Raw genomic sequence first — 27,235 nt, 5'->3', positions numbered from 1 at the left:
TCAGGACCCCGTCACACACCTTATGGCATTGACACATCGTGGGAAGCAGCAGTTACCCATTATAAGCCACTATGCTCGATTGATGTTGAGTATGAGAGAGATTTTTGGATTTCGCTTAAACTGGGAAGCCCCCAGTCAAAAAGGTGCTGTCCTGCCATGTCTGCTTTGCTCATTGGGTGCACGGGAATTAGGTATTATCCAAACTGCAGACTGAAAACACTACACCATGCAAGACAACACAAAAGGAGAGACCAGCTCTAAAACTGGGATGCTGAAATGTTTAGACAATCATGACTGGCCTCTCTGATGACCTTCAAGACATCAGTGATGTCAGAAAGAGAGCTGTAATAAATGAGCTCAAGAGAATTCATGTGGACATAGCTACCCTCCAGGAAATGCATCTGGCTGACTCAAGTACATTAAAGGAGAAAGACTACACTGATTTCTGGCAAGAGGAGGCCTCTAATGAGCCCAGAGAACTTGCAGTAATCTTTGTAGTGAGGAACACATTGCTGAAGAGTGACTTCTTACTCTGCCTCAACATCACCAAAGGTTCTGTTACGCGTGTACGCTTCCACGCTGTGCTTCACGTCTGAGGCAAAGGATGAGTATTATGAGAATCTTGCAGCCACTGTCAGGAGTACCCCAGCAAGGAACACCTTGTTCTTCAGTGCCAGAGTGGGTGCAGATCTTGACTCGTGGCCCTCCTGCCTGGGTCACTTTGGCATGGACAAGACGTGGTGGAGTTCTGCACCTGACATAGTCTATCACCAACTCATACTTCCAGACTTAGTTTCAACACAAGGTTTCCTGGAGACACCTTTGCTCCAGACATTGGCACCAGGTGGACTTGAACCTGGTCAGGTGAAGGGAATCCTCGCATTGCTATCAACAGGAGTTCAGCAGGCTGCCAGGTGCTGCAGTAATGAGTGCTGGATGCAGCTCAGTGAAGACATCCAGACCATAGCCCTAACAGGCAATATCGGGGGTACTTATAATGGCTTCAAGAAAGCCCTCAGCCCCTCACAGAGCAAGATGGTTCCTCTCAAATCTTGCGGGACACCAAGATGGTTACCCTCTATAAATACAAAGGTGAGAGAAGTGACTGTTAACAACTACAGGGCATCTCCTTCTTGAGTGTTGTTGGTAAAGTCTTCATCAAGACTTCTTGGTCCACCTACAGAGGTTGCCTGAAGGTGTCTACCCAGAGTTACAGAGCGGCTTCTGTGCTGAAGGTCAATGTGGACATAATTTGTCTTGCCACCATCACCAGGAGAAGTTTAGAGAATAAAAGAAACCTATTTATGTTGCATTTATTGATCTCACCTAGGCATTTGACTCATTTGGCAGAGACATGCTCTTTCAGATCTTCTCCAAGGTAGGCTTCCCTCCAAGGCTGCAGAGCAGGAGCGAGTCCTTCCACAACAACATGAAGGGACTCTGCAGTACAATGACAGCTCTTTGGAGCTCTTTAACATAAGCAGTGGCATTAAACAAGGCTGCATTCTCACCCCTACGCTCTTTGGGGTCTTCTTTACCCTTCTCCTGAAGCACGTATTTGGGACTGCAGCAGAGGGAATCTACCACACTAGATCAGATGGCAGGCTTTTTAACCTCGCCTGTCTGAGAGCCAAAACCAAAGAGTGTGAGGCTATGATCTGTTTGCTGATGATGCAGCAGCTGCAGCCCACACTCTGCTGCCTCTCCAGAGCTTAATAGATCACTTTCCCTAGGCCTGCAAGGAATTTGGTCTGACTACCAGCCTGGCAAGGACAAGAAGTGGAGGCACCAGCAGTCATTAATATTGATAATTACGACTGGATGTTGTTCATCATTTCCCACTGTATTACACAGGATATTTAACACATAAACGGGCCGTCAGCACAATGAGCCTTTTTTAAAATGATTTCATATTTTGAGATCGGGCATTATTAACAATGACAGCGTTTTATTGCCCTTGTGAAAGTAGGTATGAACCACTACTTTGATTCGTTGCAGTAGTTTAGGAGATCAAATACTTAGACCAGCAGCAATAGGCATGCGTTTCCAAGCCAAGAAGTGGTGCTTCTTAGAGGTGATATTGCAAGTGGTGGAATTCCATGCACCTGCTGTCTTTGTCCTTTTTGGTGATAAAGATTGCACATTTGGGTGTTGCTGCTAGAGTAATTGCAGTGCATTTAGTCATCATTATTATGTGCCATGTCATATGATATAGGCAACCATGGTAACCATGATTGTTCCTGGCAACTTTTTCCTGCAGAAGCAGTTTGCTATTTCCCCAAAACACCCTGCCCAAGGGTGACCTGCAGGCTATCTGAGGGAAGGAGCACCTTGCACCACCTTTGGTAGAGATGTACCTCTACCTCACCACCCAGATACATTTAGTAGACAATGCATATTTAGTCACACTATGCTGCAGGTGGAGGGAAATGAATATTTAGAGTAGCAAATAACCAGTTTGCTTTATTCTGGATCGTGTCTGGCTGCTTGAGTGTTTTTGGACTTCCGCTAATCCAACAAGTGGAAAATATTCTGCTGACTTGTAGCTGCTGATTGGTTGAAGAGCTCCGGAATATCAGAAACTGAGGCCCGTACTCCAGAACAACTGTCTTTCAACTCCCCCAACGCACCTATGCACTGGGGAAATTTACAGCAACTATTAATGTACCAGCCTCTAGGTCTTTGGTTTGTGGGAAGAAATTGGAGTGTCCAGAAGAAGCAAGGAGAGCTTCCAAACTCCACACAGATTGAACCCAAGTCTCTGATACTGTGACGCATAATATCTGTGCTTCTCTGAATCCCCTCCCCCTGATAATTATTCAGAACTTTCTATCGCAATTTTTAGTGCCTTTATTGTGCTTATGGCTCCTGGCTTTGAATGTGCCCAATAGCATAAACATCTTTATGTTTATCAATCACTTTCCTAATGATAAAAATGTTTACCAAGACTGTTGTTGCGTGAATGAAGTCACTGGAGAGAAGTATGGCAGATATGAAGTGGCTTCATTATTCAACAAAACAAGGCACAGCAGGTATCACATGGAGACGCTTACAGTTGAAAGCTCTGCCAGTGCCCAACACTTATGTGCTAAATATTAAACGACAATTCCATATTTATAATGCTTCCTTTGAAACTACATATAAACTTTACTCTTCCTGATTTGCACTCACAACACAGACATCTAAATGAATTTTAATCAGCATTGTCTGGTCTTTGATTCGTGGCTTTTTGAAAACTATTGTTCATTGAATTTAAATCTACAATTTACATTCAGATTTGAAGATTGGTGGCTGAGAAGTCATTTGCTAAATGTAGATGTGCTAAACCCAAAAGCTGCTATAACAAAGTCATCCTCAGTCTTTTTACTGCGCCTGTTCCATCAATCCTAATGTGTTGTCAGATAGTTTCAACTTTGTATATTCTTTTGCGTATTCACAGGCGCTTCTATATTCCGCTTAAGGTAGAGAAGTGGGGATTATGAATGTACTGTGTAACTAAACAAAGCTAGCATATTATCTGCTTTGTCATTTGATCTTTTTGGAAATGATCCGCAGTACTTTGTCTCATTTCTTTAAGTGATTTGCATCGCCAGATCTCTTTGTACCTCCATCACATTATTTCTGTTAGCAGATTTCTCCATGGCTACAGTCACAATGAAAGGTTGTTAATCCCGCAACAAATATATCCTTCATAAATCTCTCTTGACAATGTTATTAAATTTCCTAATGGAAATGTTATCTTTACGTATCTATTCTACTATGTCTACTGTGTGTGGCAACAGGGTAGGGCAGTGGCTAGCACAGTGCTCTACAGTACCCGCAACCTGAGTTCAATTCCTGCCACCGCCCGTAAGGAGTTTGTACATTCTCCCCGTGACTATGTGGGTTTCCTCCGGGTGCTTGGGTTTCCTCCCACAGTCCTAAGATGTACCAGTTGGAAGTTGAATTGGTTATTGTAAATTGTCCTGTAACTAAGCTAGGATTAAATTGGGGGATTGCTGGGTGGTGCATCTCAAAGAACCTATTCCATGTTGTATCTCAATAAATAAATTTAAAAATTTTGTAAAAAAAATTCAGCATTTATGAGCTTTACCTCGTGGAAAGTCAGGGATTCTGAGCTGCACCCTCTAATATTGTTTAGAATTTCACATTACGATGCACAGAGGCCAAAGGAAAAAGAAGACACGTGCAATGATATTTGCTGTGAATTGTTACAGTGATGTTGTATGGACCTTAGTGTTATGTTTGTTCTTGATATAAAAACAAACATTGCACTGGTTTAAACACTAAAACATATTATTAACAGGTGAGGTCATGGGCTTCAAGCTCCACACTTCAGCGTGCACTCCCAGTTTATCAGTGTCACCTCTGGTTCCAGGTGAAGTGCCCACATTGCACACTGGGAAATGATGTTTTTTATTATGTACATGCATAATAAAACATTTTCCCCCTTTAAATTAAACAAATACAGAACTATGCCCTCAAGATACAGTAATGATTTCCAACGCAGATATTTACATTAACTTCAATGGTAATGAACAAATGCAGTCCCTTGTTCACTCGAGATCTCTCAATCAGTCTCTGAGGTGGTTTAATGATCCTTTTTGGTTTGCTATTTGTCTCCACGGATGTATTTCTTTCACTTGCTGTGTTAATATTAATGTCACTTTGAGAACTCTGAGCCACAAATTTATTTTTCACATCTGCTGGTCCCTTTGGTGTACTGATGGGTGACGTGTCACAGCTATGGGTTGGAGATTGTAATCATAGATCCATACGTTTTCTTCTCAGAGGTGTTCCTTCTCCATCTGGATTGGTAGGAATGTGAAGAAACTTCCTCTTGCACATTTCTTTGTGTGGACCATGTGCCAGAATTGTGATCTCGGATTTGCACTTGATCTCCAGGTTTCAGGACTGGTAGGCTTTTCGCAGTCTTGTGGTGATGCTGTTTATTATGTACACACAATGACACATCTTCCCTTTTTAAAGCAAACAAACAATACTACGCCCTCATAAACCTGCAAGAAATAATAATTCTTTCCAACACAGATATTTATATTAACTTCAATTGTAATGAGCAAATACAGCCCGTTGTTCACTCACCCGTCTCAGTGGTGGCTTAATGATTCCTTTCAGTCTGCTATTTGTGTCCACAGATGTATAGCTTTCATTTGCTGTGTTAATTCTGTGCTCTTGTTCCTGCTGTGTGGCCATTATTCGCTCCATGTGCTTCGTAATGGAGCCCTGGACTACACCCATAAGATCAGCGAGCCTTTACACAAATTCCAACTGATAGAGCTCCATCTGTTGGCTGCATATCATAGATAGCAACTCCTCCTGTTGGCTTGTGTTGAACTGTTGCTGTTGTTCCGAACTTGGGGATTGCGTGGTGAGAATCAGAATCAGGTCTATTATCATCGGCATGTGACGTGAAATTTGTTAACGTAGCAGCAGCAGTTCAATGCCATACATAATCTAGCAGAGGGAGAAAAAGATAATAATAAATAAAATAAAACATAATAAATAAACAAGTAAATCAATTACGTACATTGAATAGATTATTTAAAAATGTGCAAAAACAAATACTGTATATTAAAAAAAGTGAGGTAGTGTCCAAAGCTTCAAAGTCCATTTAGGAATTGGATGGCAGAGGGGAAGAAGCTGTTCCTGAATCGCTGAGTGTGTGCCTTCAGGCTCCTGTATCTCCTACCTGATGGTAACAGTGAGAGAAGTGCATGCCTTGGGTGCTGGAGGTCTTTAATAATGGATGCTGCCTTTCTGAGACACCTCTTCCTTTTATTTTTCCCCCTCAAACTCGGTGAAGATCATGGAGATATTTTTGATTTTGAATCTTACCTGAAAGTTGATGAGAGACAGATTTTGAACTATAGCTGCATGATGTGGAAACAAGACTAGTGACTTCTTCATGATCATTCTGTTCAGCACTGGCATCCTCACTGTCCTGCTGCTGTAGCTGGTGCAGATGTCTATGGAAGGTGGAGTTCTCAGAATTAGAATCAAGTTTATTATCACCTGTATGTGTCATGAAATTTGTTAACTTGTTGTTATGCTTCTTCTGCATAATCTCGCTGGATCTCATGGATGCCCTTACGAGTTTCTCGAGTTACATTAGGTAAGCATCCGAACCCCTCAAAGACATAAGTGTTACCCGGTCACATTTGGTCTGTGAAACCACTACAAAAACTCTTTCCACCGGATTAAGCCTTTCACATACACTCACTCTTAATATTTGTTGTATTCACTTTTCAATGATCAGTAGCTGTGCCTTAGGCGCTGTCCCTCGTGCTTGAAGGTCACTGTACAGCCCCCTCTTACTGGTATGTTCTCTCCAGTGTAGCCTGTCACTTTTAACTTCACTGGGTGAATCTCACTTTTGATCTGAGAGTCTTGTAATCATCGATGGACAACCTGGGCTCCAGTGTCAAGCTTGAATGAAATTACGGTCTCATTCACAGTCACTGGAACAATTCATTCTGTTTTACCAGCACCAGTAATCTGCAGAGAATCTACAAAACCTTCCTCAATTTCCTCATCAACAGTGTGCACCTTCCTCTCAATAGCCCCAGCTTTGCAGCACTTTGCTATGCTGTTGCTTTGGGAAATGCTTTGTGCTCTGCCTCTCTGTTTTCATAGCATGCACTATTGTTTCTGCCCTGTGGAGCTCTTTAGCTTATGTTCGTGTGGTCCCCACTGCCTTATACATATTCACATCCTTTACCACCATTAAATCTTCTTTCCAGAGCAAGCTTTCTCTGAGAACATTATTCACAAACTATTTTGTCTCTGACTAGCAGATCTCTCAAGTCTCCATGTCCAGAGATCTTACTCAGTGTGTGAAGCTCAGCTAAGTATTGGTCAGAGGTAACACCTTGTTTCTGTTCACAGGAAAATAATTTATATCTCTGAAACATTTTGTTTCACTTTGGACAAAATACTCCTCAAATTTTGTCATCAGTGTCCAATGTCAAGGCTGTCTCATCAATTTCAACATACTGGAGGAACTCAGCAGGTCGGGCAGCGTCCGTGGAAATGATCAGTCAACGTTTCGGGCCGGAACCCTTCGTCAGGACTGAAGAGGGAAGGGGCAGGGGCCCTATAAAGAAGGTGGGGGGAGGGTGGGAAGGAGAAGGCTGGTAGGTGCCAGGTGAAAAACCAGTAAGGGGAAAGGTGAAGAAGGAATAGGGGAAAACACAATGGGTAGTAGAAGGAGGCGGAACCATGAGGGAGGTGATAGGCAGCTGGGGGAGGGGGCAGAGTGAAATAGGGATAGAGGAAGGGAGGGGGAGGGAATTACTGGAAGTTGGAGAGTTCTATGTTCATACCAAGGGGCTGGAGCCTAGGGTCAAAGCAACACTCACAACACGCGGGATGACCCCAGCATCTGCAGATTATTTTGTGTTTATGTCTCATCAATTTGAAAGCTGTTGTAGATGTCCAAAGCATCTTTGCCAATTACGGGTAGAAAGATAGACGTTTTCAATTTTTCATCCATGCCTCTGGCTCTACTGGCCGCTAAATATGTATTGAATCGCTATTTGCAGCATTTCCAGTTATCTGTTACATTGCCGGTAAACTGCATAGGTGTGGGTGGGCTTAGGTTATCCATAACAGAACTTTTTGGCATCTCTCACCTTGTATTCTCTCGGCATCTTCGAGACACATGGTGCTCTCTGGGCGGCAGCTTCTCTCTGTGGGAACCAGCGCCCTTTTAGTCCTTGGTGGTATTTATGCTTTGTATTTAGACCTCACACTGACTTCTGACACTATGTTATGTTTATTCTTGTTAAAAGACGAACTGGGTGTAGGTTCTTTATTATGTACACGCATAATAACACACTTACTTTTCAGGCCACAGTTGTATACCTTGAACTGAAGTGTAAAACCTTTAATCCATTGCCTGTTTGCATGTAAGAATAGAACACAATAAGAGCTTTCATAACAAGAGACAGATTGTTGTCAGATTGGGGGTTGTTGAGATGTTTTTCTCCGAGCGACATCCATGTTCTTTGTTGTTTCATGGCTATCTGGAGAAGACGATTCTCAGAGATGCATATGGGTACAACTTTTGTTAATAAATGAACCTTTGAACATACACATTCCTTTAACCCCAGGACTTTCCATTAACAGGGAAGAAGGGAATGGCCATTAAGGAAAAAAACAAGAGAAAACCTTCAGATGCTGGAAATCCAGGTAGTACACACAAAATGCTGGAGGAACTCAGCAGACCAGGCAGCATCTATGGAAAAGAGTAAACAGCTGAAGTTTCAGACCAAGACCCTTAATTGGAACTCAAAATATGTTTTTTCATCATATTCCTGTGTCTTCTATTCAGCAAGAAGTCTAAATTCCAAGCTCATTTCCTTAGCACAAAATCGTTCCAATTTATCAACATGTAGTAACAGAACTATCAGAAAGTTGCAGAATTACACTTACCTGCAAGATTAATCTTTCCACTATTTTATTGGAATCTAGATTCACTAGCTTACTGCAGAAGATAGATGATGTAGAAGGAGTTTGTCGAATGCTTGTTTGAATGAAGTTCAACAAGTGAAATCGATAAAATGGGAATTCAAGGATTCCAACTCAAAGGGCAATGAATATTTGTGTATTTTATCAGGATGGTGTGTGATTTAGAGGCAAATTTCTGGGATTAGTTCATACAGATTATTCTCTTATGCAGGGTTTCCCATCTGGTCCCAGTCTGAATTGGTCCTATGTTCTTCAAAACTTGGCGAGTTCAGTCAGTGGCATTATGCTTGCTTTCATAAGGCCATAAGACATGGAACATAATTAGATCACTCTATCTAGGCCTTTCAATATTCGATAGGTTTCAATGAGATCCCCCTTCATCCTTCTAAACTCCAGCAAATACAGGCCCAGAGCCATCAAAAGCTCCTCATATGTTAACCCTTTCATTCCCGGAATAATTCTTGTGAACCTCCTCTGGACCCTCTGCAATGCCAATACATCTTTTCTTAGATAAGGGGCCGAAAACAGCTCACAATACTCCAAGTGCAGTCGGACCAGTGTTTTATGAAGCTTCAGCATCGTATCCTTGCTCTTATATTCTAGTCCTCATGAAATGAATGCTAACGTTGCATTTTCCTTCCTTACCACTGACTAAACCTGCAAGTTAACCTTCAGGGAAACCTGCACAAGGACTTCTGAGTCCCTTTGCAACTCTGACTTCTGAATTTCTTTCCCTGTTTAGAAAATAGTCTATGCCTTTATTCCTTCTACCAAAGTGCACAACCATACACTTCCCTGCACTATATTCCATTTGCTACTCCTTTGTACATTCTTCCAATCTGTCCAAGTCCGTCTACAAACCCCATTTCCTCAACACTAACTGCCCCTCCACTTATCTTTGTATCGTCAGCAAACCTGGCTTTGTGGCAGGTCAATTCCGTCATCCAAATCATTGACATTTGGTGTGAAAACAAGCAGTCCCAATACCGACCCCTGTGGAATGCACTTGTCACCGACAGCCAACTAGAATGGGCCCCTTTAATTCAACACTTTGCTTCCTACCAATCAGTCAATCTTCTACCCATCCTTCCTGTAATACCATGGGCTCTTATCTTGTTAAGCAGCTCCAGGTCCAGTGCCTTGTCAAAGGCCTTATGAAAATCCAAGTTAACAACATCCACTAACTCTCCTTTATTTATTCTGCCTGTTATTTCTTAAAGGAATTCCAACAGATTTTTCAGTCAAGATTTCACTTAAGGAAATCATACTGACTTCGGTCTACTTTATTATGTGCCTCCAAGTACGGCAAAATGTCATCCTTAGTAATGGACTCCAACATCTTCCCAAACACTGGAGTCAGGCTAAGTGACCTCTAATTTCCTTTCTTTTGCCTCCTTCCCTTCTTAAAGAGTGGAGTGACATTTGCAATTCTCCAGTCCTCTGGAACCATTCCAGAATCTAGTGATTCTTGAAATATCACTACTAATGCCTCCACTATCTTTTCAGCTACCTCTTTCAGAACACTGTGGTGTAGTCTATCTGGTCCAGGTGACTTATCCACCTTCAGACTTTTCAGCTTCCCAAGCACCTTCTTCTTAGTAATAGCAGCTACACTCACTCTATCCCCTGACATTTAAAAGTCAATGTAACATAGAAATACACTCAAATCAGCGTGAGTTAGTCAGTCTGATGGCCTGGTGGAAGAAGCTGTCCTGGAGCCTGGTCCTGGCTTTTATTCTGCGGTACCGCTTCCCGGATGGTAGCAGCTGGAATAGATTGTGATTGGGATGACTTTGGTCCCCAATGATCCTACGGGCCCTTTTTAGACACCTGTTCTTTTAAATGTCCTGAATTATGGGAAGTTCACAACTACAGATGCGCTGGGCTGTCCGCACCACTCTCTGCAGAGTCCTGCGATTAAGGGAGGTACAGTTCCTATACCAGGCAGTGATGCAGTCAGTTAGGATGCTCTCAATTGTGCCCCTATAGAAAGTTCTTAGGAACCAACAGCCATGGTGTTCTGCCATCATCCCTGCTAGTGTCCTCTTCCAATAAACTTTAGCAGTTCTGCTCTCATGCCCTTGTAATTTACTACACTGTAATACTAATATGTCTGACTTCATCTTCTCCCTCTCAAATTGCAGGGTGAATGCTATCAATTATGATCATTGTCTCCCAAGGGTTCCTTTACCTTAAGCTCCCTAATGATATCTGGTTTATTACCCATCACCCAATCCACAGTTGCCTTTCCCCTAAACTGCTCTAAAAACCAATCTGGTAGGTATTCTACAAATTCCTTCTCTGGAAATCCAGCACCAACTTGATATTCCCAATCTACCTGCATTTTGAAATTCCCCATGACTATACTATATTGACTCTATTACATGCCTTTTCTATTACCCATTGAAATTTATATCCCACATCCTGGCTGCTATTTGGAGGCCTGTATATAACTCCCATTGGAGTCTTTTTAACTTTGCAGTTTCTTAACTCTACCCACAAGGATCCTATGTCACCTCTTTCTAAAGATTTGATTTCATTTTTTACCAACAGATCCATCCCACCCCCTCTGCCTACCTGCTTGTCCATTCAATACAGGGTGGGTTTTTGGATGTTAAACTCCCAACTATAATCTTCTTTCAGCCACATCTCAGTGATGCCCACAACATCATACTTGCCAATGTCTAACTGAGCTACAAGATCATCTACCTAATTCCATATACTGCGTTATTCCCTTCAGACTTGTATTCTTGTATTTGATCATTGATTGCAGTGGAATAAAATGAAATGCAGGTTAGTAGAGAGGAAAAAAATGTCAAGTTTGGTTCCTCAAGATATATTTGAATGTTTGATATATTATGGTAAGTAGTTTTATTGCAAGTTTTACTTATAACAGTGAAATTATTTTCATTTTTCTTACACCATTTCAGCTTCAAGTTGTCATCAGAAAATGTAGAATTACCTTCTCTTGACTGTTGTATGAGGGAAGTGGAACAATAATTGAGGTCTTAAAGTACTGTACTACCCTAACATTGTGAATTACAAATTTGTAAGCCTTTAAGTTTCAGGCAATGAGAGTTCGTTTCATAGAAGCATCACCTCAACCTCCGCAGATGTCAGCTCTGCTTGATAGGGAATTTCTTAGTCCAAGGGTTATGTGTTTTGAGCCCAACTGTTATATGTTCAATTCCCACTCCAGAAATGACTGATTCTCTAGGATAGTTTTGCTGATGAAAGGGAACAAGAACATGCTGAAATTCTGAGATAAATAGTTGTTGATTAAAAAGCACTAATAATGATGGCACTCTGTACTGAGATAACCATCCAGAGAAGCACATTCATGAATGTACTCAAAAGTTTCCTTGAAGAAATATAACATCTTCACTGACCACTGGGAATCTTTAGCCTGAGACTATTCTAAGCGCTTGGAATGTTTGTGAGAGACTCAAAGCCATGCATCAGCAATACAAGGAGGCCCCAGGTAGGAAGGGAAAAGTAGTGCGCCAACTCACAACTTGCCTGCCCCATCAGCCACCTCTTGCCCTACATGTGGGAGAGCCCGTGACTCCAAAATTGTCCTCATCTTTAGCCATAGAACCTGGAATATGAGATTGGAAGCAAGCCATCCTCAATCCAGAGGAGGTGCCCAAGAAGATCGTTGCAACCCAGAGAACATAAAACCGAAGAGCTAATTTCTTCCAATATGTATCAATCATACTTTAATCAAACAACAGCATTTGTGATCACAATTGTCTGTGCATTTTTTGTTAAATTTAGGATTAAATGGAATGATTTTATCTTAGCATGCATTAGTAACATAAAATCCAGCATGATTCTCTTCTTTTGTGTATGCGTGTGTCATGTTATTTTGTAGTATTTGTAATGTTGCAGGTTGTTCATTGATTCATTTTTGTATCACCTCTTCAATAGAAATCCCAGCTTTGTCCTTTCCTACAACACTGCATATTGTTTACTCTTGAAATATTTATTTAATGCCCTTTGAAAGTTATTTTTAATTCATTCCACATTTAGGATTGTAACAGTTCACAAAAATTATTACACTAGAACTTCATTCTTTGTTGCTGTACAAGTGCAGTGCAATAACTTAGTTTCTAAAATTCAATCGCATTAAAATTTGTAGAACTAAATTTTAGAGTTGAAGTACAATGTTTATTTGCACCAACAGAGGACAGATGTCTGGCATACCCCTAATCCGACATTATTTTTTAACTATTCTTCTTCCAGCCACCATGAATCTGCATCCTTTGATTACCAATCCTTCTGCTTGGGTCAGTGTATCAAAGTTTGTTCCATCAAAATCTTACAATGTCCCCATCTCTGAAATAGAAAACAGAGAATGTTGGAAATACTTTGTAGGTCAAGCAGCAAGTATAGAGAAATAAAGTTAACGTTTCAGATCAATTTATTTTTAACCTTTCATGAGAATACTTTTGGCACATTCTGAGTTTATCCTCATTCTTCCTTAGGAACTAAAGGTACCTTATCTTTATCTTAGAAAAATGAGATGTTCACAGTGAAAAGCATAAAATTAATAGAGTTCTTGATAGAGTTGATGGCGAGAGGCAATTTCCCCTGGTAGAAATCTACAAAGTAGAACCTAGAAGGGGTTTGGTCTCAGACTTGTCCATTGGTTCTAGGATGCTTGATCAATGAGCTATCAGTCTTTGGAATTCTGTAGATGAGTTATTGTAGTTATTGAGTATAATCAAGAGTTTGATAGATTCCGAGGCAAGATGCAATTGAGATTGAAATTTGGCTATGATTCGTATGTGGTGGAGCAGGACCAATAGGCCACTTGGCTTATTCTTGCTCCTTGGTTTGTTGTGCATTCCTTCTAGGTCTTTGTCTTTGAGAATTACTCATCTTTTACTCGATATTTAAGATCAGCTCTAGATTTAGGTATTTCCAGAATAGCTGATAGATGAGCAGAGACATCTTCTCAATAAAGGCAAATAGAAACAAATGGAGAAGACAAAGGAGACTGGTAGAACTTAGTGAGTCGATCAGCATCTGTGGAGGCAAAAAGTGTATGTCAGTGCTTTGGGGTTGAAAAGTGATCATACGTGCTCAAAGTTGTCTGGTGTTCCATCGAGTATATGTGTGTGACCTCGGTTTATTGTGTGCTAAGTCTGTGGAGTATAGCTAGGTTCCTATTCCCTTGGACCTTCTTACCATTGGAAGTGCAGTGCCACCCCACATTACAATAATTCATTTGTAGGTATCTGCCATTCCTTAGAACTGGAGTGAAAGCAAGTCGTCCTTGATCCTGAGGGCCATAAACAAGAGAAAATCTGCAGATGCTGGAAATCCAAGCAACACACACAAAATGCTGGAGGAACTCAGCAGACAAGGCAGCAGTTATGGAGAAAAAAGTACTGTTGATGTTTTGGGCCAAGATGTCAACTGTACTTTTTTTTCCCATAGATGCTGCCTACCTTGCTGAGTTCCTCCAGCATCTTGTGTGTGTTGCTTGATCCTGAGGAACTACCCAAGAAAGGTGGATGGAATATTTTAAAATCAAAACTGTAAATGTGATATAGTTGAGTAGAAACTCAAACTGTAAATTTGCAGTTTCATATATTGACCTAATAGACATTTAATAAGAAAATCCTTTGCAAAATCTTGTTGTTTGTTGATTGATTAGAACTCTATTCAAGCATACTATGGAATTCTGAAACTCTGCTGTGTTCACACTTTTATGGCCTTGCAAATGACTCAGCAATTCTACAGTTGCTGAGCAAGCCTACTGCGGCAAGTTCCATCTTTGGTGTACAGGATTAGCTGCATCATCTGATGTCCTTGAGGAAGAAGGAACCCAGTAAGCAGTGTATTCTTTGCTGAGTTGGTGCTGTAGCCCACATGTTCACCAGTCTGAACTCCATCCATCAGAAACAAATGTAATCAGAAAGTCTGACTAGACTGGATGCTCTCCATTCTGCAAAGTTAAACTAGCCGTGTAGTTAATTTGTCATATACCTATACTTAATAAGAGTTTTACTTATTGGTCTAGAAACATTTGCATAATCTCAATAGTGAACTATTTTATCTGATACTGAGTTGATATTCCTAATGTTTATTGAGATTCCTGTCTGGAACTCTATCCCTCGTTTCACAGACAAAGAATAGAGATTTACATTTAACTGTTGAAACTTTAAGAGGTTTTGGTATTTTAAAGTGTTCCAGGAATACTAACATTTTGGAAGATGCTGTGATTTGAAGTTGTTTTACTTTTGCAATACTTGAATCTTGTTTTGTTTCTACATTACTCCCAGGAAGAGCTTCGTTAATGGGAAACACAATTGCCTTAATGGTAGAAAGCAGAGGGTGATGATGTAAGGTTGCTTCTCAGACTGGAGGCCTGTGACTAGTGGTGTATTTCAGGGGTTGGTGCATGCCCATTGTTGTTTGGCATCTTGTATGTCAGTGATTTGGATTTAGACTGTATAAGGCAAAATTAGTCAGATTATACAGGATACTAAAATATGTTGTACAGTGGATAATGAAGATTAGCAAAGAAATTGAAGAATCTTGATCAGTTGAGTAAATAGGCCAAGGAAAGGCAAATGGCATTTAATTCAGATAAGTGCAAAATGTTTCATTTTAAAAGTCAAGTCCAGGTAAGACTTCCACAGTGATTAGCAGGGCCCTGGGTAGTGCTATAGAAGTACAACCACACAGTTCCCTGAAAGTGGAGTCATAGGCAGACAGGGAGGTGAAAGGGTTTTGTCACACTGGTCTTTATAATTGGTTGTAAAATTTGGGAGGATTGTACAGGATGCTTGCGAGGTCGCACCTGGAGTATTGTGCTCAGTTTTGGTCACCTTACCATAGGAAAAAGTTATTAAACTGGAAAGAGTTCAGAAAAGATTTACAAGAATGTTGCCAGGACTTGAGGGATTGAGTTATAGGGAGAGGTTGGACTAGGACTTTATTTCATGGAGCTTAGGAGACTGGGGTGATCTTATAGAATCATGAAGGGCATAGATAGAGTGAATGCACTTTATCAGAGTTGGGGAATCAACAACTAAAGAGCTCGGGTTTAAGGTGAGAGGAAAGCAATGTAATAGGAACTTGAGGGGTAACTTTATTTTTAAACACAGAAGATAGTGAAAGGATCTACTGCTTATCAGGCATCTGTGATTAATAAACTCTTCTTGGGCTTCTAGTCAGGTACAGGTATTGATTATAATTGACATTTCGATGACACACTCCGCCATCTTCAGGGAAGATGACTGAGCTTCCTATTGTTGGAACTGTGAAAAAAACTGCGCACATTTGGTGATATAGCAAAAAAAGAAAGGTGACATAAGAAAAAAAAACAAAATCCAGTTCTTTTATATTTATCAAGAAACTCAGTGTGCCAAGTTCAATTCCCTGTTTTCTGCTTTTCTCTAGTAAGGAAAAATCAACACATTTCCAAGACAAAGCCAATTTCTTTGCTTTGCCACCACTAGCCCTTTAATTTCATGCTTTGCAACCCCCTTGCTGACAAGCTTGCTATGAAGCACGTAAACATATGCCTTCTATAGATTCATACACGTCATTATCAATTGCATCGGTTATGTCAATTAACTCTAAATAAAACCTCATCAAGTTGGTCAAGTATGATTTGTCTTTTAATATCCTAACTAATCCAAGCGGCTGTTAATTTATTTCCACACCTTTTTGTTTCTAAAAGGATTAGGCTATAGTTGCCATATTTATCATTCCTTTTTTACAGGTTTATCCAAACATCCATTGTGAGCAAATGATCAAGAAACAATATAATATTTGTAACGGGTTTTGGTGTGGTTATACAAGGTTGTAGAGAATTCATTTTGCAACTGAATTATAGAGTTGATTAATTTAGTGCTGACTGCAACTCATCTCTGTCAGCCCTTTGGCATTTTCCTGCAACTACCTCTGGTTGTTCAGACACTGATCATTTCTAATTTACAGCAGCCCTGTTGTCAATAACAAAACACATAAAAGTTGCTGGTGAACGCAGCAGGCCAGGCAGCATCTCTAGGAAGAGGTACAGTCGACATTTCGGGCCAAGACCCTTCGTCAGGACTAACTGAAGGAAGAGCTAGTAAGAGAGTTGAAAGTGGGAGGGGGAGGGGGAGATCCGAAATGATAGGAGAAGACAGGAGGGGGAGGGATGGAGCCAAGAGCTGGACAGGTGATAGGCAAAAGGGATATGAGGGGATCATGGGACAGGAGGCCCAGGGAGAAGGAAAAGGGGGAGGGGGGAAAACCCCAGAGGATGGGCAAGGGGTATAGTGAGAGGGACGGAGGGAGAAAAAGGAGAGTGAGAGAAAAAGAATGTGTGTGTGTGAGTGTGTGTGTGTGTGTGTGTGTATGTGTGTGTGTATATATATATATATATATATATATATATATATAAAAATATAAAATAAATTTATATATATATATATAAATATAAAATAAATAAATAACAGATGGCATACGGGGGGAGGAGGAGCATTAACGGAAATTAGAGAAGTCAGTGTTCCTGACGGCATGCCGTTAATGCCCCTCCTCCCCCTCGTACCCCATCCATTATTTTTATATATATACATACATACATACATACACACACACATACACAAACACATACACAAACACATACACAAACACATACACAAACACACACACACACACACACACACACACACATATTCTTTTTCTCTCTCCTCTGGGTTTTTCCCCCCCTCCCCCTTTCTTTCTCCCTAGGCCTCCCGTCGCATGATCCCTTCATATCTCTTTTGCCAATCACCTGTCCAGCTCTTGGCTCCATCCCTCCCCCTCCTGTCTTCTCCTATCATTTCGGATCTCCATCTCCCCCTCCCCCTCCCACTTTCAAATTTCTTACTAGCTCTTCTTTCAGTTAGTCCTGATGAAGGGTCTCAGCCCGAAACGTCAACTGTACCTCTTCCTAGAGATGCTGCCTGGTCTGCTGCGTTTACCCCCAACTTTTATGTGTGTTGCTTGAAATTCCAGCATCGGCAGATTTCCTCGTGTTTGCTGTTGTCAATAGGCTTATTTTCACTTAAATGTAATTGTCTACCAGAAGAGAAGTAGAGCAATTTAATCTGTAAATGTTTGAACAGCTTAATAGAAACTGAAGTTTTGTACCAATGCACCTAGTGTATGAACTTTAAGCAATAGTTTTGGTTTAAACTGTGTGCAATTTAGAAGGTAGAAAATGGATGTTTTCCAGAAAACAATTTGAAGGTCTGTTTTATCAACATAATGGCAGTAATGAGCGAGGAGTAAGTGCATATTTTATTAAATTTTATCCAAGAGTCAAAGCCAGCAGCTTTACAGTTAAGATGTTGTAGGATGGTATTTCTGAAAGCTTGCAATTTCAGATGAGAAATATAGGAAGTGCTTTGAGAGCCTCCTCACAGAGTTTTCAGTTGTTCAACTAATTTCAGACGACTGGATGAGATCTGCCTGCATGTATAACGAGAGGCAGAGGGACTGCAGGGTGGCTTTCTCAGTGATCTCAGAGAGGTGTGAGTATTATTTCATTAAATTTATCTTAAGACCCCAAACTATTAACTTTTACAGTTAAATTCACTAACTGAGTTCATTTGAAAAGGTCTCAGCCATAGAGCTGGATCCAGGATGGTGTGTTGTGTCCCTGGTAGAATGGCTAAGGGTGTCCCACAGTTGCTGCGGCATTCTAAAGAGTGAGTTTAAACAGTCAGAGCTCATGATCCACTTTAATACTAACTGCACTGGTCGAGTACTGTGAATGTTGGGAGCTAAATAGCAGATTTACGAGGGGGCACTTTAAAGTTATATCTGGGTTGCTTCTGCCACGTGCTAGGTGAATAGGTGTAGGTCAGATGACTTTGTGGCTAAATGATTGACGTAGAGGAAGGGCTACAGATTTCTGGATCAAAGGTTAGTCTTTCCAGGGAAGGTGGGGCACCTGTAGCAGATGGACAGGTTGCACCTGAGCTGAAATGGGTCAAACATCCTTAATCATTGCTAGTATTCTTGAGGAGGGTTTAAACTATTTTTGCAGGGGAATGGGCTCAGAATAAATGAACAGTTGGGAGGGGCTGAAGTATAGTCAAATACGGAAAAATAGGTTAGCCCATTTGGTGGCTATATATATTGTCTCCATATACAATCCTGAGATTCATTTTCTTACGGGCATTCACAGTAAATACAAGTAAACACAATAGAATCAATGAAGCCGGCACACGAGACAAACAACCAATGTGCAAAAGACCAGCAACTGCAAATAGAAAGAAAAATAATAATAACAAATGAATATGTAGGACATGAAATAAGGTTGGGGAAGAGTTCAGTGAGGGGCGAGTAAAGCCTGATGGCGGCTGAAGCTGGTGATGTGGGTCCTGAGGCTCCTGTGCCACCTTCCTGGTGACAGCAGCAAGAAGGGAGCGTGAGCGTGACCGGAGTGGTGGTCCAGGAGTGTGGCTGGTAAGGCATCTGAACTTAGAGCATGGGTTAGGATATGGAAATAGGATATTGTTGTAAGGCAGTGATTTGGTTGAAAGAAATGCAGAATTGGCAGTGATGTTACATAGTATAATATCTTCAGACACACTCATGGAAATGCAAGAGAAAATAATATTGCAGTTTTGATTAAATGGTACTTTACTGTGGTAATAAAAGGTGAATATTCTAGAAGATTCTTCAAGTTGGGCCATATTGATTGGAACAGAAAGGAGGACTTTGCAGGTCAGGCAGCATCTATGGAGAGACTCTTCAAGACTGTAGACTGGGAAGTGGTGACTCTTTGAAAAAGAAATTAAAAGGCAAAGCAAGGGAGCAACTGGCAGGACAAATCAAGAAAAACAAAGTATTTTGTGTATTCAAAGGGCAAAAGGGTAATCAGACAAAGTGTAGGGCCCATTAGTCACCAAAGGGGCAATCTGTACATAGAGCCAAGAAGGCGGGTGAGGTCTCCCATGTGTATTTTTCCAAGGGAGAAGGACATTGAGATGAATTCATGGAGGGGATGTGGAAACTCTAGAACAGGGGCAGCAAACCTATTTGAGAGGGTATGCCCAAATCGGCGATAATCTTCTAAAAACAAAATTCTCTCTTGTGCCATCGTAATTTTGAGCAGAGTTAGTAACAATAATTCTGGGCAGTTTTAAGGGAAAAAGCTGAGTTCTGTTGCTTATTGGGTGTTTTCCTTTTTTCACTATTAATAAAAGTATAATAGACATTGAAATAAAGTGTTTTAGAAAACCTGTTCAAAAATTATTAATGTTAATCTTTTAAAAAAACAAGTGGAAGAACATCATTTCTAAATAGTATTGTTATTGTACCTCGTATAACAAGAAATGTGAATATATAAGCTTTAGTGCATATTCACAAAAAATCACAGAAAGGCAAATAAACAGACTTTACTGTCAGTGAGACCTTTAGTGCTGTACTAATAATGGCAAATATTTATATCTGGCGTGTATTTGGTTGTTTGGAGAGCTATGCACATAGCACTAGTTTCATCAATAAGTCTACTTCTACAATTAGACTTGACCAAGTTCGTCATTGAAAACAATGACTCATGAATACACTGTTAATATTCCAACATTTTTCAGGCAGAAGTTTCAGGAACGGAATTCCAGAGTTTCAGAACCTCACTGTTTGGATTTTTATGCTTTTATCCAGTTACTAATCAATCTTTTTCAGTATTTTCTAGTTGACAAATTTTTGCCACCAAATTGAGCTGCTTTTTAAATCAATTAATTGTAATTGGAATGTTGTCCAAATCACTCCACTGCAACCTTTCCAAATTCAGTTTGTCTAATGTTTCACTGTCTATATACTGGATGAATTTTTAATTTTCTTCAAATGATGTGAACTTGGTGAAGCTTAAAGAAATCTGTTTAGTAGTTGAACCAATGATGCTCAAAAATTGCATTGGAAGGCTCTAAGTGTCTGTATTTCAGAAATTTAAATATCTGTTGTGTTTTTTTAGGTATAGGACATATTTCAAAGTATAATTTTTGGCACCATGTTTAAATACTAAGTTAGATTTCAAAGGCTTTGATATTATCAAGCATAACATCAAGTGTTCAGCCAATTTCCTGTAATCTGGTGTTCAGTTCATTTAAATGTGAGCAGAAATGCACTGAATGCACTGAATTTTTTTTCTTTTTCCGGAAAACTATCAAAAAGTAAAGGGGCACACTCTAGCTATGATTCCTTAACATATTCCCCTTCACTGAATGGTTTTCCATGTTGAGCAATAGCGGTTGAAACCTCAAAACTAGCAGCAGTTAAATTGGAACTATGTTGGAAATAAACCTCATTGAAATATTTGCCTGTTTCTGACTTCTTGAGAAATGTTCTTCTTGTTCCTGCTCACGTTTATTGCAAAGCCCGTTATGAACAGTTTCATAATGCTGTTTTACGGAGAGAATCCTGCACACTGCTGTTTCGAATTAGAAGATACATAATGCTTTATCACTCTTTTTAATCACGCCAAATCTTTCACTCCATGTCATCCAATATCACGTGTCCTTGCAACTGTCTAGCTGGTGCCAAGCTGACATGAGATATTTCCTGTGAAAACCTCTCAGTGCTCTTGGGTTCTAAAAAATACTTGTGGCTTCAGCTGTCAGTAAATATAATCATTATGTATCTTTTTATTATGAATGGGGTTTAAGGAATTGAGGGGTGGCAGTGCATGCCATGTGCCAACAAAATGTTGCGCTTTTCATCTTGGGCACATGTGCCGTAGGTTCACCTCCCCTGTAGAACAAGATACCATTAAAAAGAGGTATTATATATCCTGATAGGCTTCTAGATAGATAAATCCCCAGGGCCTGATGAGATGTACCCTCGACTGCTAAGGGAGGGAGATTGCTGGGATCTGACAGGTTTTAAATCCTCTTTACTAGTGAGTTGCCAGATGACTGGAGGACAGACAAAGCAGTGCCTTTATTTGAAGGATGGTATGAAAATACCAGGTAATTGCAGGCTTGTGCATCTAGGGAAGTTACTTAATAATATTATAAGGTACAGGTTAGTCTACACTTTTTGGACTAGGTAGTTCAACTAAGTAATAGCCAAGACTTAGTATCCCACCAAACATTATAATTAAAGGAATCAGTTTGTTTGAGGCATATCTGAAATCTCCACAGTTCTGTTGGAAAAGTCTACAAACCAGGCAGCCTGTGAATTCAGAGTGTATCATTGGCAAGAGTTAATAGGATTTCCTTGTTGAATTAGATTGATACAAAAATCCCTAGGTTACTGCAGGCACCTCACAGCAATGACAGCGGACGTCATCATTATTGCTTCCGTAAAGTCAACATGCCACCTCGTTTATGTGTTCTTTAAGCCGTACAGGTCCCAAGCGGGTCTTGGGTTGGTTTGATAAACTTGGCTGCAGCTGTGGATCTGTGCAAGGAAGTATGAAGATGCTGTCTGTAGTTAATGGAACAAAGATACATCTTCAATCATGCACACTAAATGTGCAATAATGTTGAGTTTTCTATACCTAAAATTTGGTTCCAATGCATTCTTTTTACTTTTGCTGATTATACATTCGTTCTTATGAAAATTAGTTGTTGTTCTATCTATGGAAATTAATAATGAAACTGCTAGTGTGAAATCAGTTTTTAATATGGTAAATTTTGTACTTTTGAAAAAAATATTGAATGTTTCAGATGATCCGCAGAGGGGAGGATACCCTTGCAATTTGAAAATATTGAACAGATTATTTCATCAAGATAAACTTAGAATAGCTTTCTGTATTTTGGAATAATCTCTAGGTTGCAGTGCAGAATCCTTAATGTTAGGAAGGGAAGAAAACTTTATATACATTATAGTTCATATTTTTGTAATGGATGAAATACATTTTGCACGTAGCAAATGCCTACTTTTTCATAAAGTAATACATATGGATTTAGATAAATTCAAATAAATATTTTTACCTGATTCTTCTGTTGAATTCTTACAGGTAAGGTTAAATTGCTTGGACTCTATAAATACCTGCAAAAGTTGATCCACTTTTGTTTTTCCCCTTCTCAGGTTGTGCTGGTATTCTCCCAGTGGTGTTCTTGCTGGTCTGCTGATGGGAATAATGTTAGCTAAAGCACTGAAATCGAGATAATTTCAAAATTTAAGTGAAGGCCGTAGTGCGACTACAACTGCATACAGCTCACTACAAACAGTAACCATGAGCTCTGAAGAGAAAAGCATGTCACCGGCTCACAAAGTATCAACTCCCACTCACAGGAGCGGGTCATCATCTTCCTCCTCTCAAAGGGAGAGCAGGCCGGTAAGGAGCTTTCTGAATTTGTTCACTAATTCACTTCCTTTAAGATTGAGTGACCTCTCTGAAATATTGTGGGCATCAGTGTTACAGAATTTGATGACTTTGCTCACTTTCCAGAACAATTTGTGCTGCTGATAGCACCCCTCACATTGACCTTCACTGCCCCCTCTGCGGCCATTCAATCAGCAGTTAAAAATATTGATATAAAATTATAGTATTTCTATGCTCTGTGGATGGCTTGTGTGTACTTTATACATATAACTTTAAAAGTATCAATAAGAAAAAAACGTGTGGGCACGTGGCCAAGTGGACTAGCGATCTGAAGGTTGTGAGTTCGAGCCCCAGCCGAGGCAACGTATTGTGTCCTTGAGCAAGGCACTTAATCACACATTGCTCTGCGACCACACTGGTATGGGTCCTAATGCCCTTCCCTTGGACAACATTGGTGTCGTGGAGAGGAGAGACTTGCAGCATGGGCAACTGCTGGTCTTCCATACAACCTTGCCCAGGCCTGCACCCTGGAGAGCGAAGACTTTCCAGGCGCAGATCCATGGTCTCACAAGACTAACGGATGCCTTAAAGAAAAAACATGGATGTGTACACGCTAATAGCAAGAAGGGAAGCGATCTACTTCACGGTTACCTAAGACAGTTTTGGGAGTAGCTGCAGGTTCGAAAAATGATTTAATTGATTGTGATTTTTTTTCCAACTTAAGTGATCATACAGAGGAGACAATTTACTTGCAGGGAAAGGAGAAAATGAACTTGACAGAATGGTCCAAATCTTCTGCTTGAAAAGCAGGTGGCTCTGTGTGGAACTGTCTGTATTTATCCTTGTAACTATGAGGAGGTTTGAGACTCCCACCTAATGTGCATGTTGCAAACTCCACACACATTGCCATTTACAGGGTTACTGTATTCTGATGCTGGTCTCCTTATTAAATCCACTTGTTCAGCACAAATTTAAGCAGTTTCTTAAATGTTCCTTCAGTTCTGGTGGAAAATTTACTTACTGCCTGTTACACCGCTGGCTTTTAGGGCAGATATGAAGGTCCTCCATCTCAGCCGGTGTTCAGGGCTTCCTTCATCCCACGTCAGTAGCTCAGATTTTACTGCTGTTAATCATGCAAGTTCCGGGTGGACACTCAGGGAAACCATCACACTCAGATGTAGAAGGATTCTTCATTGCTGTTTCTGCAACAATTTTGTTTTACCAGTCAGGGTTGTTAGCCCTGAGTTAGAGTGGAAAAATCTACCTTATAAACTTACACCAGGTTAAACCCTGGATACAGGAACAGTGATCTTATTTATTTAAAAGGAGAAAGACAATAGAGAAGGATAACTATTGTTAGTTTAAAAATTGTTGATTTGAATTAATTTAATTGTTTTCAATGTTTTAATGCCTGGTGTTTATATTAGAGAAAGTTCAATGATATTTATTTGTTAATAGATTTTGAATATCAAAGGTTTAACATCTGCTGAAGCAGATGTTAAACCTCTGCTTCAGATGTGGTTTAACTGTCTGTCAAAGTGGAAGTGTGATTAAAAGATCCAACATTGTGCTTCCTTTCTGATCAAGTTGGAGTTGTCTTCTTTGTAGAATTTTACTTCTCTCAAGTAAGAAAGGATTTACCAGGCAGCCAGCCGGCCTGTGGGTACGGATGGTGAGCTGATCAATTGGAAGTTTTATGCCAATTACTACTCAATGTTTAAATTGCCTTTTGAAAGTTATGGTACATACTTCCAAACAGAAAGTTCCAGATTAAAGTTTTTTTCACTACTATTTTAAAGCCTGGATCTCGGCTTAGAAAGTAACTTGTTTTTCAAGGAACTCGGCAATGTGTGCAGTTGTCTCAGATAACCAGCTTTCAAGCTTAGGTCAGAGCAGGTTTGGTTTTGATGTGAGGCTATGACCTGTAATGTTATCTCAGTTTTTCTTTCCTTAACAAACAATGCCAGATCTGTCAAATGTTTCCAGCATTTTCCCTTTTCCAGATTTCTAGCAACTTCTTTGTTCTCCGTCTTAAGGTTTTAACCTTTTTCCCCCTCTCATTCGTTGTCCTCTGATCACACCTCCTTCAGACAGGTAATGATCAACAAGCCTTTGCCACCTGCTTTCAGATGGCACGAACACCGTTTGTATTAACTGGATTTTCTTAATTTCTATCCTTTCACTGAAATTCCCTTTATTCTCCTCACATCTCTCACTTCACTGTCAGTTAAAGAATACTCATTTACATCAACCTGAAGCATCAACACTGTTGTTCTCTTCATAGAAGTTGCTGATCCACTGAGTATTACCAGCATTTTGTTTTCATTTGTAAACGTTTACCACCAGGACCTCCTACTCTAAATGGTGCCATCTAAATCGTATTGCTCTCCACATGTTCCTTCCATTACATGAGTGGGTATTGTCCTACAGTCTGTTACTGTCCTGCTAACTGTTTTATATCATTTGACAAGTTTTATATCATCCATGGACTTTTAAATTGTATTCCCTGTATCCATGTCCAAAGTTTTTATATGTGAAAGGAATTGTCTTGCAATACAACCTTGTAGATCACATCTGCATATAATTTTCCAGAGAAACATTCCCTCAAAACTGGAGGAAGTCCAGAGCATAACTCAAAAATAATTCATATTACTTCAATAAAGACATATTTCAGTTAATATTTGCCTTTCATGTATGCATGTTGGATATATCACCAAGGGAAATCTAATTCTGTCCTTGAATGTTGTTTCTCATAGTTTTCCCATCAGTGATGTTAGACAAGCATTCTTCTATTTATTCTCATGTTTATCTCTCTCCACATTTTTTGAATGAAAGTTGAGATTTGCAAACTGCCAGATCCCCCTTAATGTGAATGCATGGATAGGATCAGAATTCTTGCTATACTTATACTATTCTCCACCAACAACCAGTCCATCCACTTGGGCTGGGTGACTTAATGCCTTTGAGTGACAATCCTTTCTATTTAATCTTATGTTATCTCTTTTTATATTATTCAGTATATTCTCTTGGCATCTATGTAAAATTAACTATACTTTTGTAATGTTATATAAAAACATCTGCTTTTACATGATGGTTTTCTTTTATTCCTAATTAATCCCACAATTTAATAAATTATCCTTTCACTTTTAATATTTATGATAAGTTTTTGGATTCCCTTTCTGTTATCTATCCTTTCACATGAGGAATGATTTTGTAGCAAGGCAGAAGTGTCACTGTAACTTTACTGTATAGTTTCAGAATAGATTTTTAGACAATACATTCAGCCACATGAAAATAAGTTATAATTTAGTCTATCAGTTAAAAATTCATAAAATATATTGTCCATTGTCACTTGGCATTCCACATGGAGGGTCTTAAAATTTTTTTAACCTTTCCAAAGTTGTATTGTGCCTGAAACATGGGGAGCAGCCACAAATGATACATAAATTAAAATCCAATTTCATCAAAATATGATATTGATTCTGATAATGCATCTTTACAAATAAGTAGTTTAACTCAAACAAGGCATGCAAACAATCACTTTCAAGAAAAGCATATAACAATCCACAACTAAGCAGGCAAAAGTACTTCAAAGTTCAAGGTAAATTTATGATCAAAGTACATATATTCATTCATTCAGGTGCCTTGCCGTTCGGCATGGGCAATCATGTCTCCCATCCATCACGGTCCCTGACCCTCCGAATTGTAGTGTTGCCTCCCCTGTTTCTAACCATGATGTTATTCCATCCATCATTTTCATTCTCTGTCTGCCTCTGCTTCTTTTACCTTCCAGCTTTCCAGTTGTAACTAAATGTTCTAATGTCCCTCTTCACATGATGTGTCCAAAGAATTTTGATTGCTGTTTTCTGATTTTTTTTTAAGTAATGTACGTTTTGTTTTCGTTCTCTGTAGAACTTAGTTGGTTATCCTGTCCGTATACCATATGCATAGCATTCTTCTGAGGAGCCACATCTCTGCTGCATTGATTCTTTTTTCCATTGCAATTGTGATGGTCCATGACTCGCAGCCGTACATCAACATAGGAAGAATGTAGTAGCTGAGAGTTCTAAGGCGGATGTCAATTGCTATTTTCTTGTTCATTAGGATGTTTCTCATTTCTGCAAATGCTGTTCTTGCCATTGCTATTCTTGCTTTTATGTCTGTTTCGCATTTGCCATCAGATGTTACCTATGATCCAAGGTACTTGAAGTTGTGAACTTGCTTCAGGATTTCATTTCCCAATACGATCCTACAGTTTAGGATATCAGGTTTCTCTGGTATTACCATTACTTCAGTTTTCTTTTTGTCTCAGGTTAGGCTAAGTCTTTCGCTCTCTGTGTTGATGGTAGATACTAGTTTCTGTAAATTTACTTCACCATATAAAACCCTGAGATTCACTTTCCCATGGGCATACTCAGCAAGTCAATAGAATAACAACTTTAACAGGATCGATGAAAGATCAACCAGAGTGCAGAA

The 27,235-nt window shown here is 39.8% G+C and overlaps 1 protein-coding gene across 4 annotated transcripts in view; it reads left to right on the top strand.

The window, feature by feature from the left end:
* The window catches only part of osbpl6 (oxysterol binding protein-like 6), a 161,699-nt gene that overhangs the window by 32,920 nt on the left and 101,544 nt on the right, over window positions 1-27,235 (top strand). For all 4 annotated transcript variants that reach the window (XM_063052095.1, XM_063052094.1, XM_063052096.1 and 1 more), the window contains exon 2: window positions 22,522-22,771. In XM_063052095.1, the coding sequence (XP_062908165.1) occupies window positions 22,670-22,771 (102 nt within the window). In that variant the 5' untranslated portion in view covers window positions 22,522-22,669. The remainder of the gene's footprint in view (window positions 1-22,521; window positions 22,772-27,235) is intronic.

The sequence above is a fragment of the Mobula hypostoma genome, chromosome 6 (genome assembly GCF_963921235.1).
Source record: "Mobula hypostoma chromosome 6, sMobHyp1.1, whole genome shotgun sequence".
Lineage (NCBI taxonomy): Eukaryota > Metazoa > Chordata > Chondrichthyes > Myliobatiformes > Myliobatidae > Mobula > Mobula hypostoma.
Note: the sequence above shows the minus strand (reverse complement) of the source record. Positions and strands in the feature narration are given on the sequence as shown.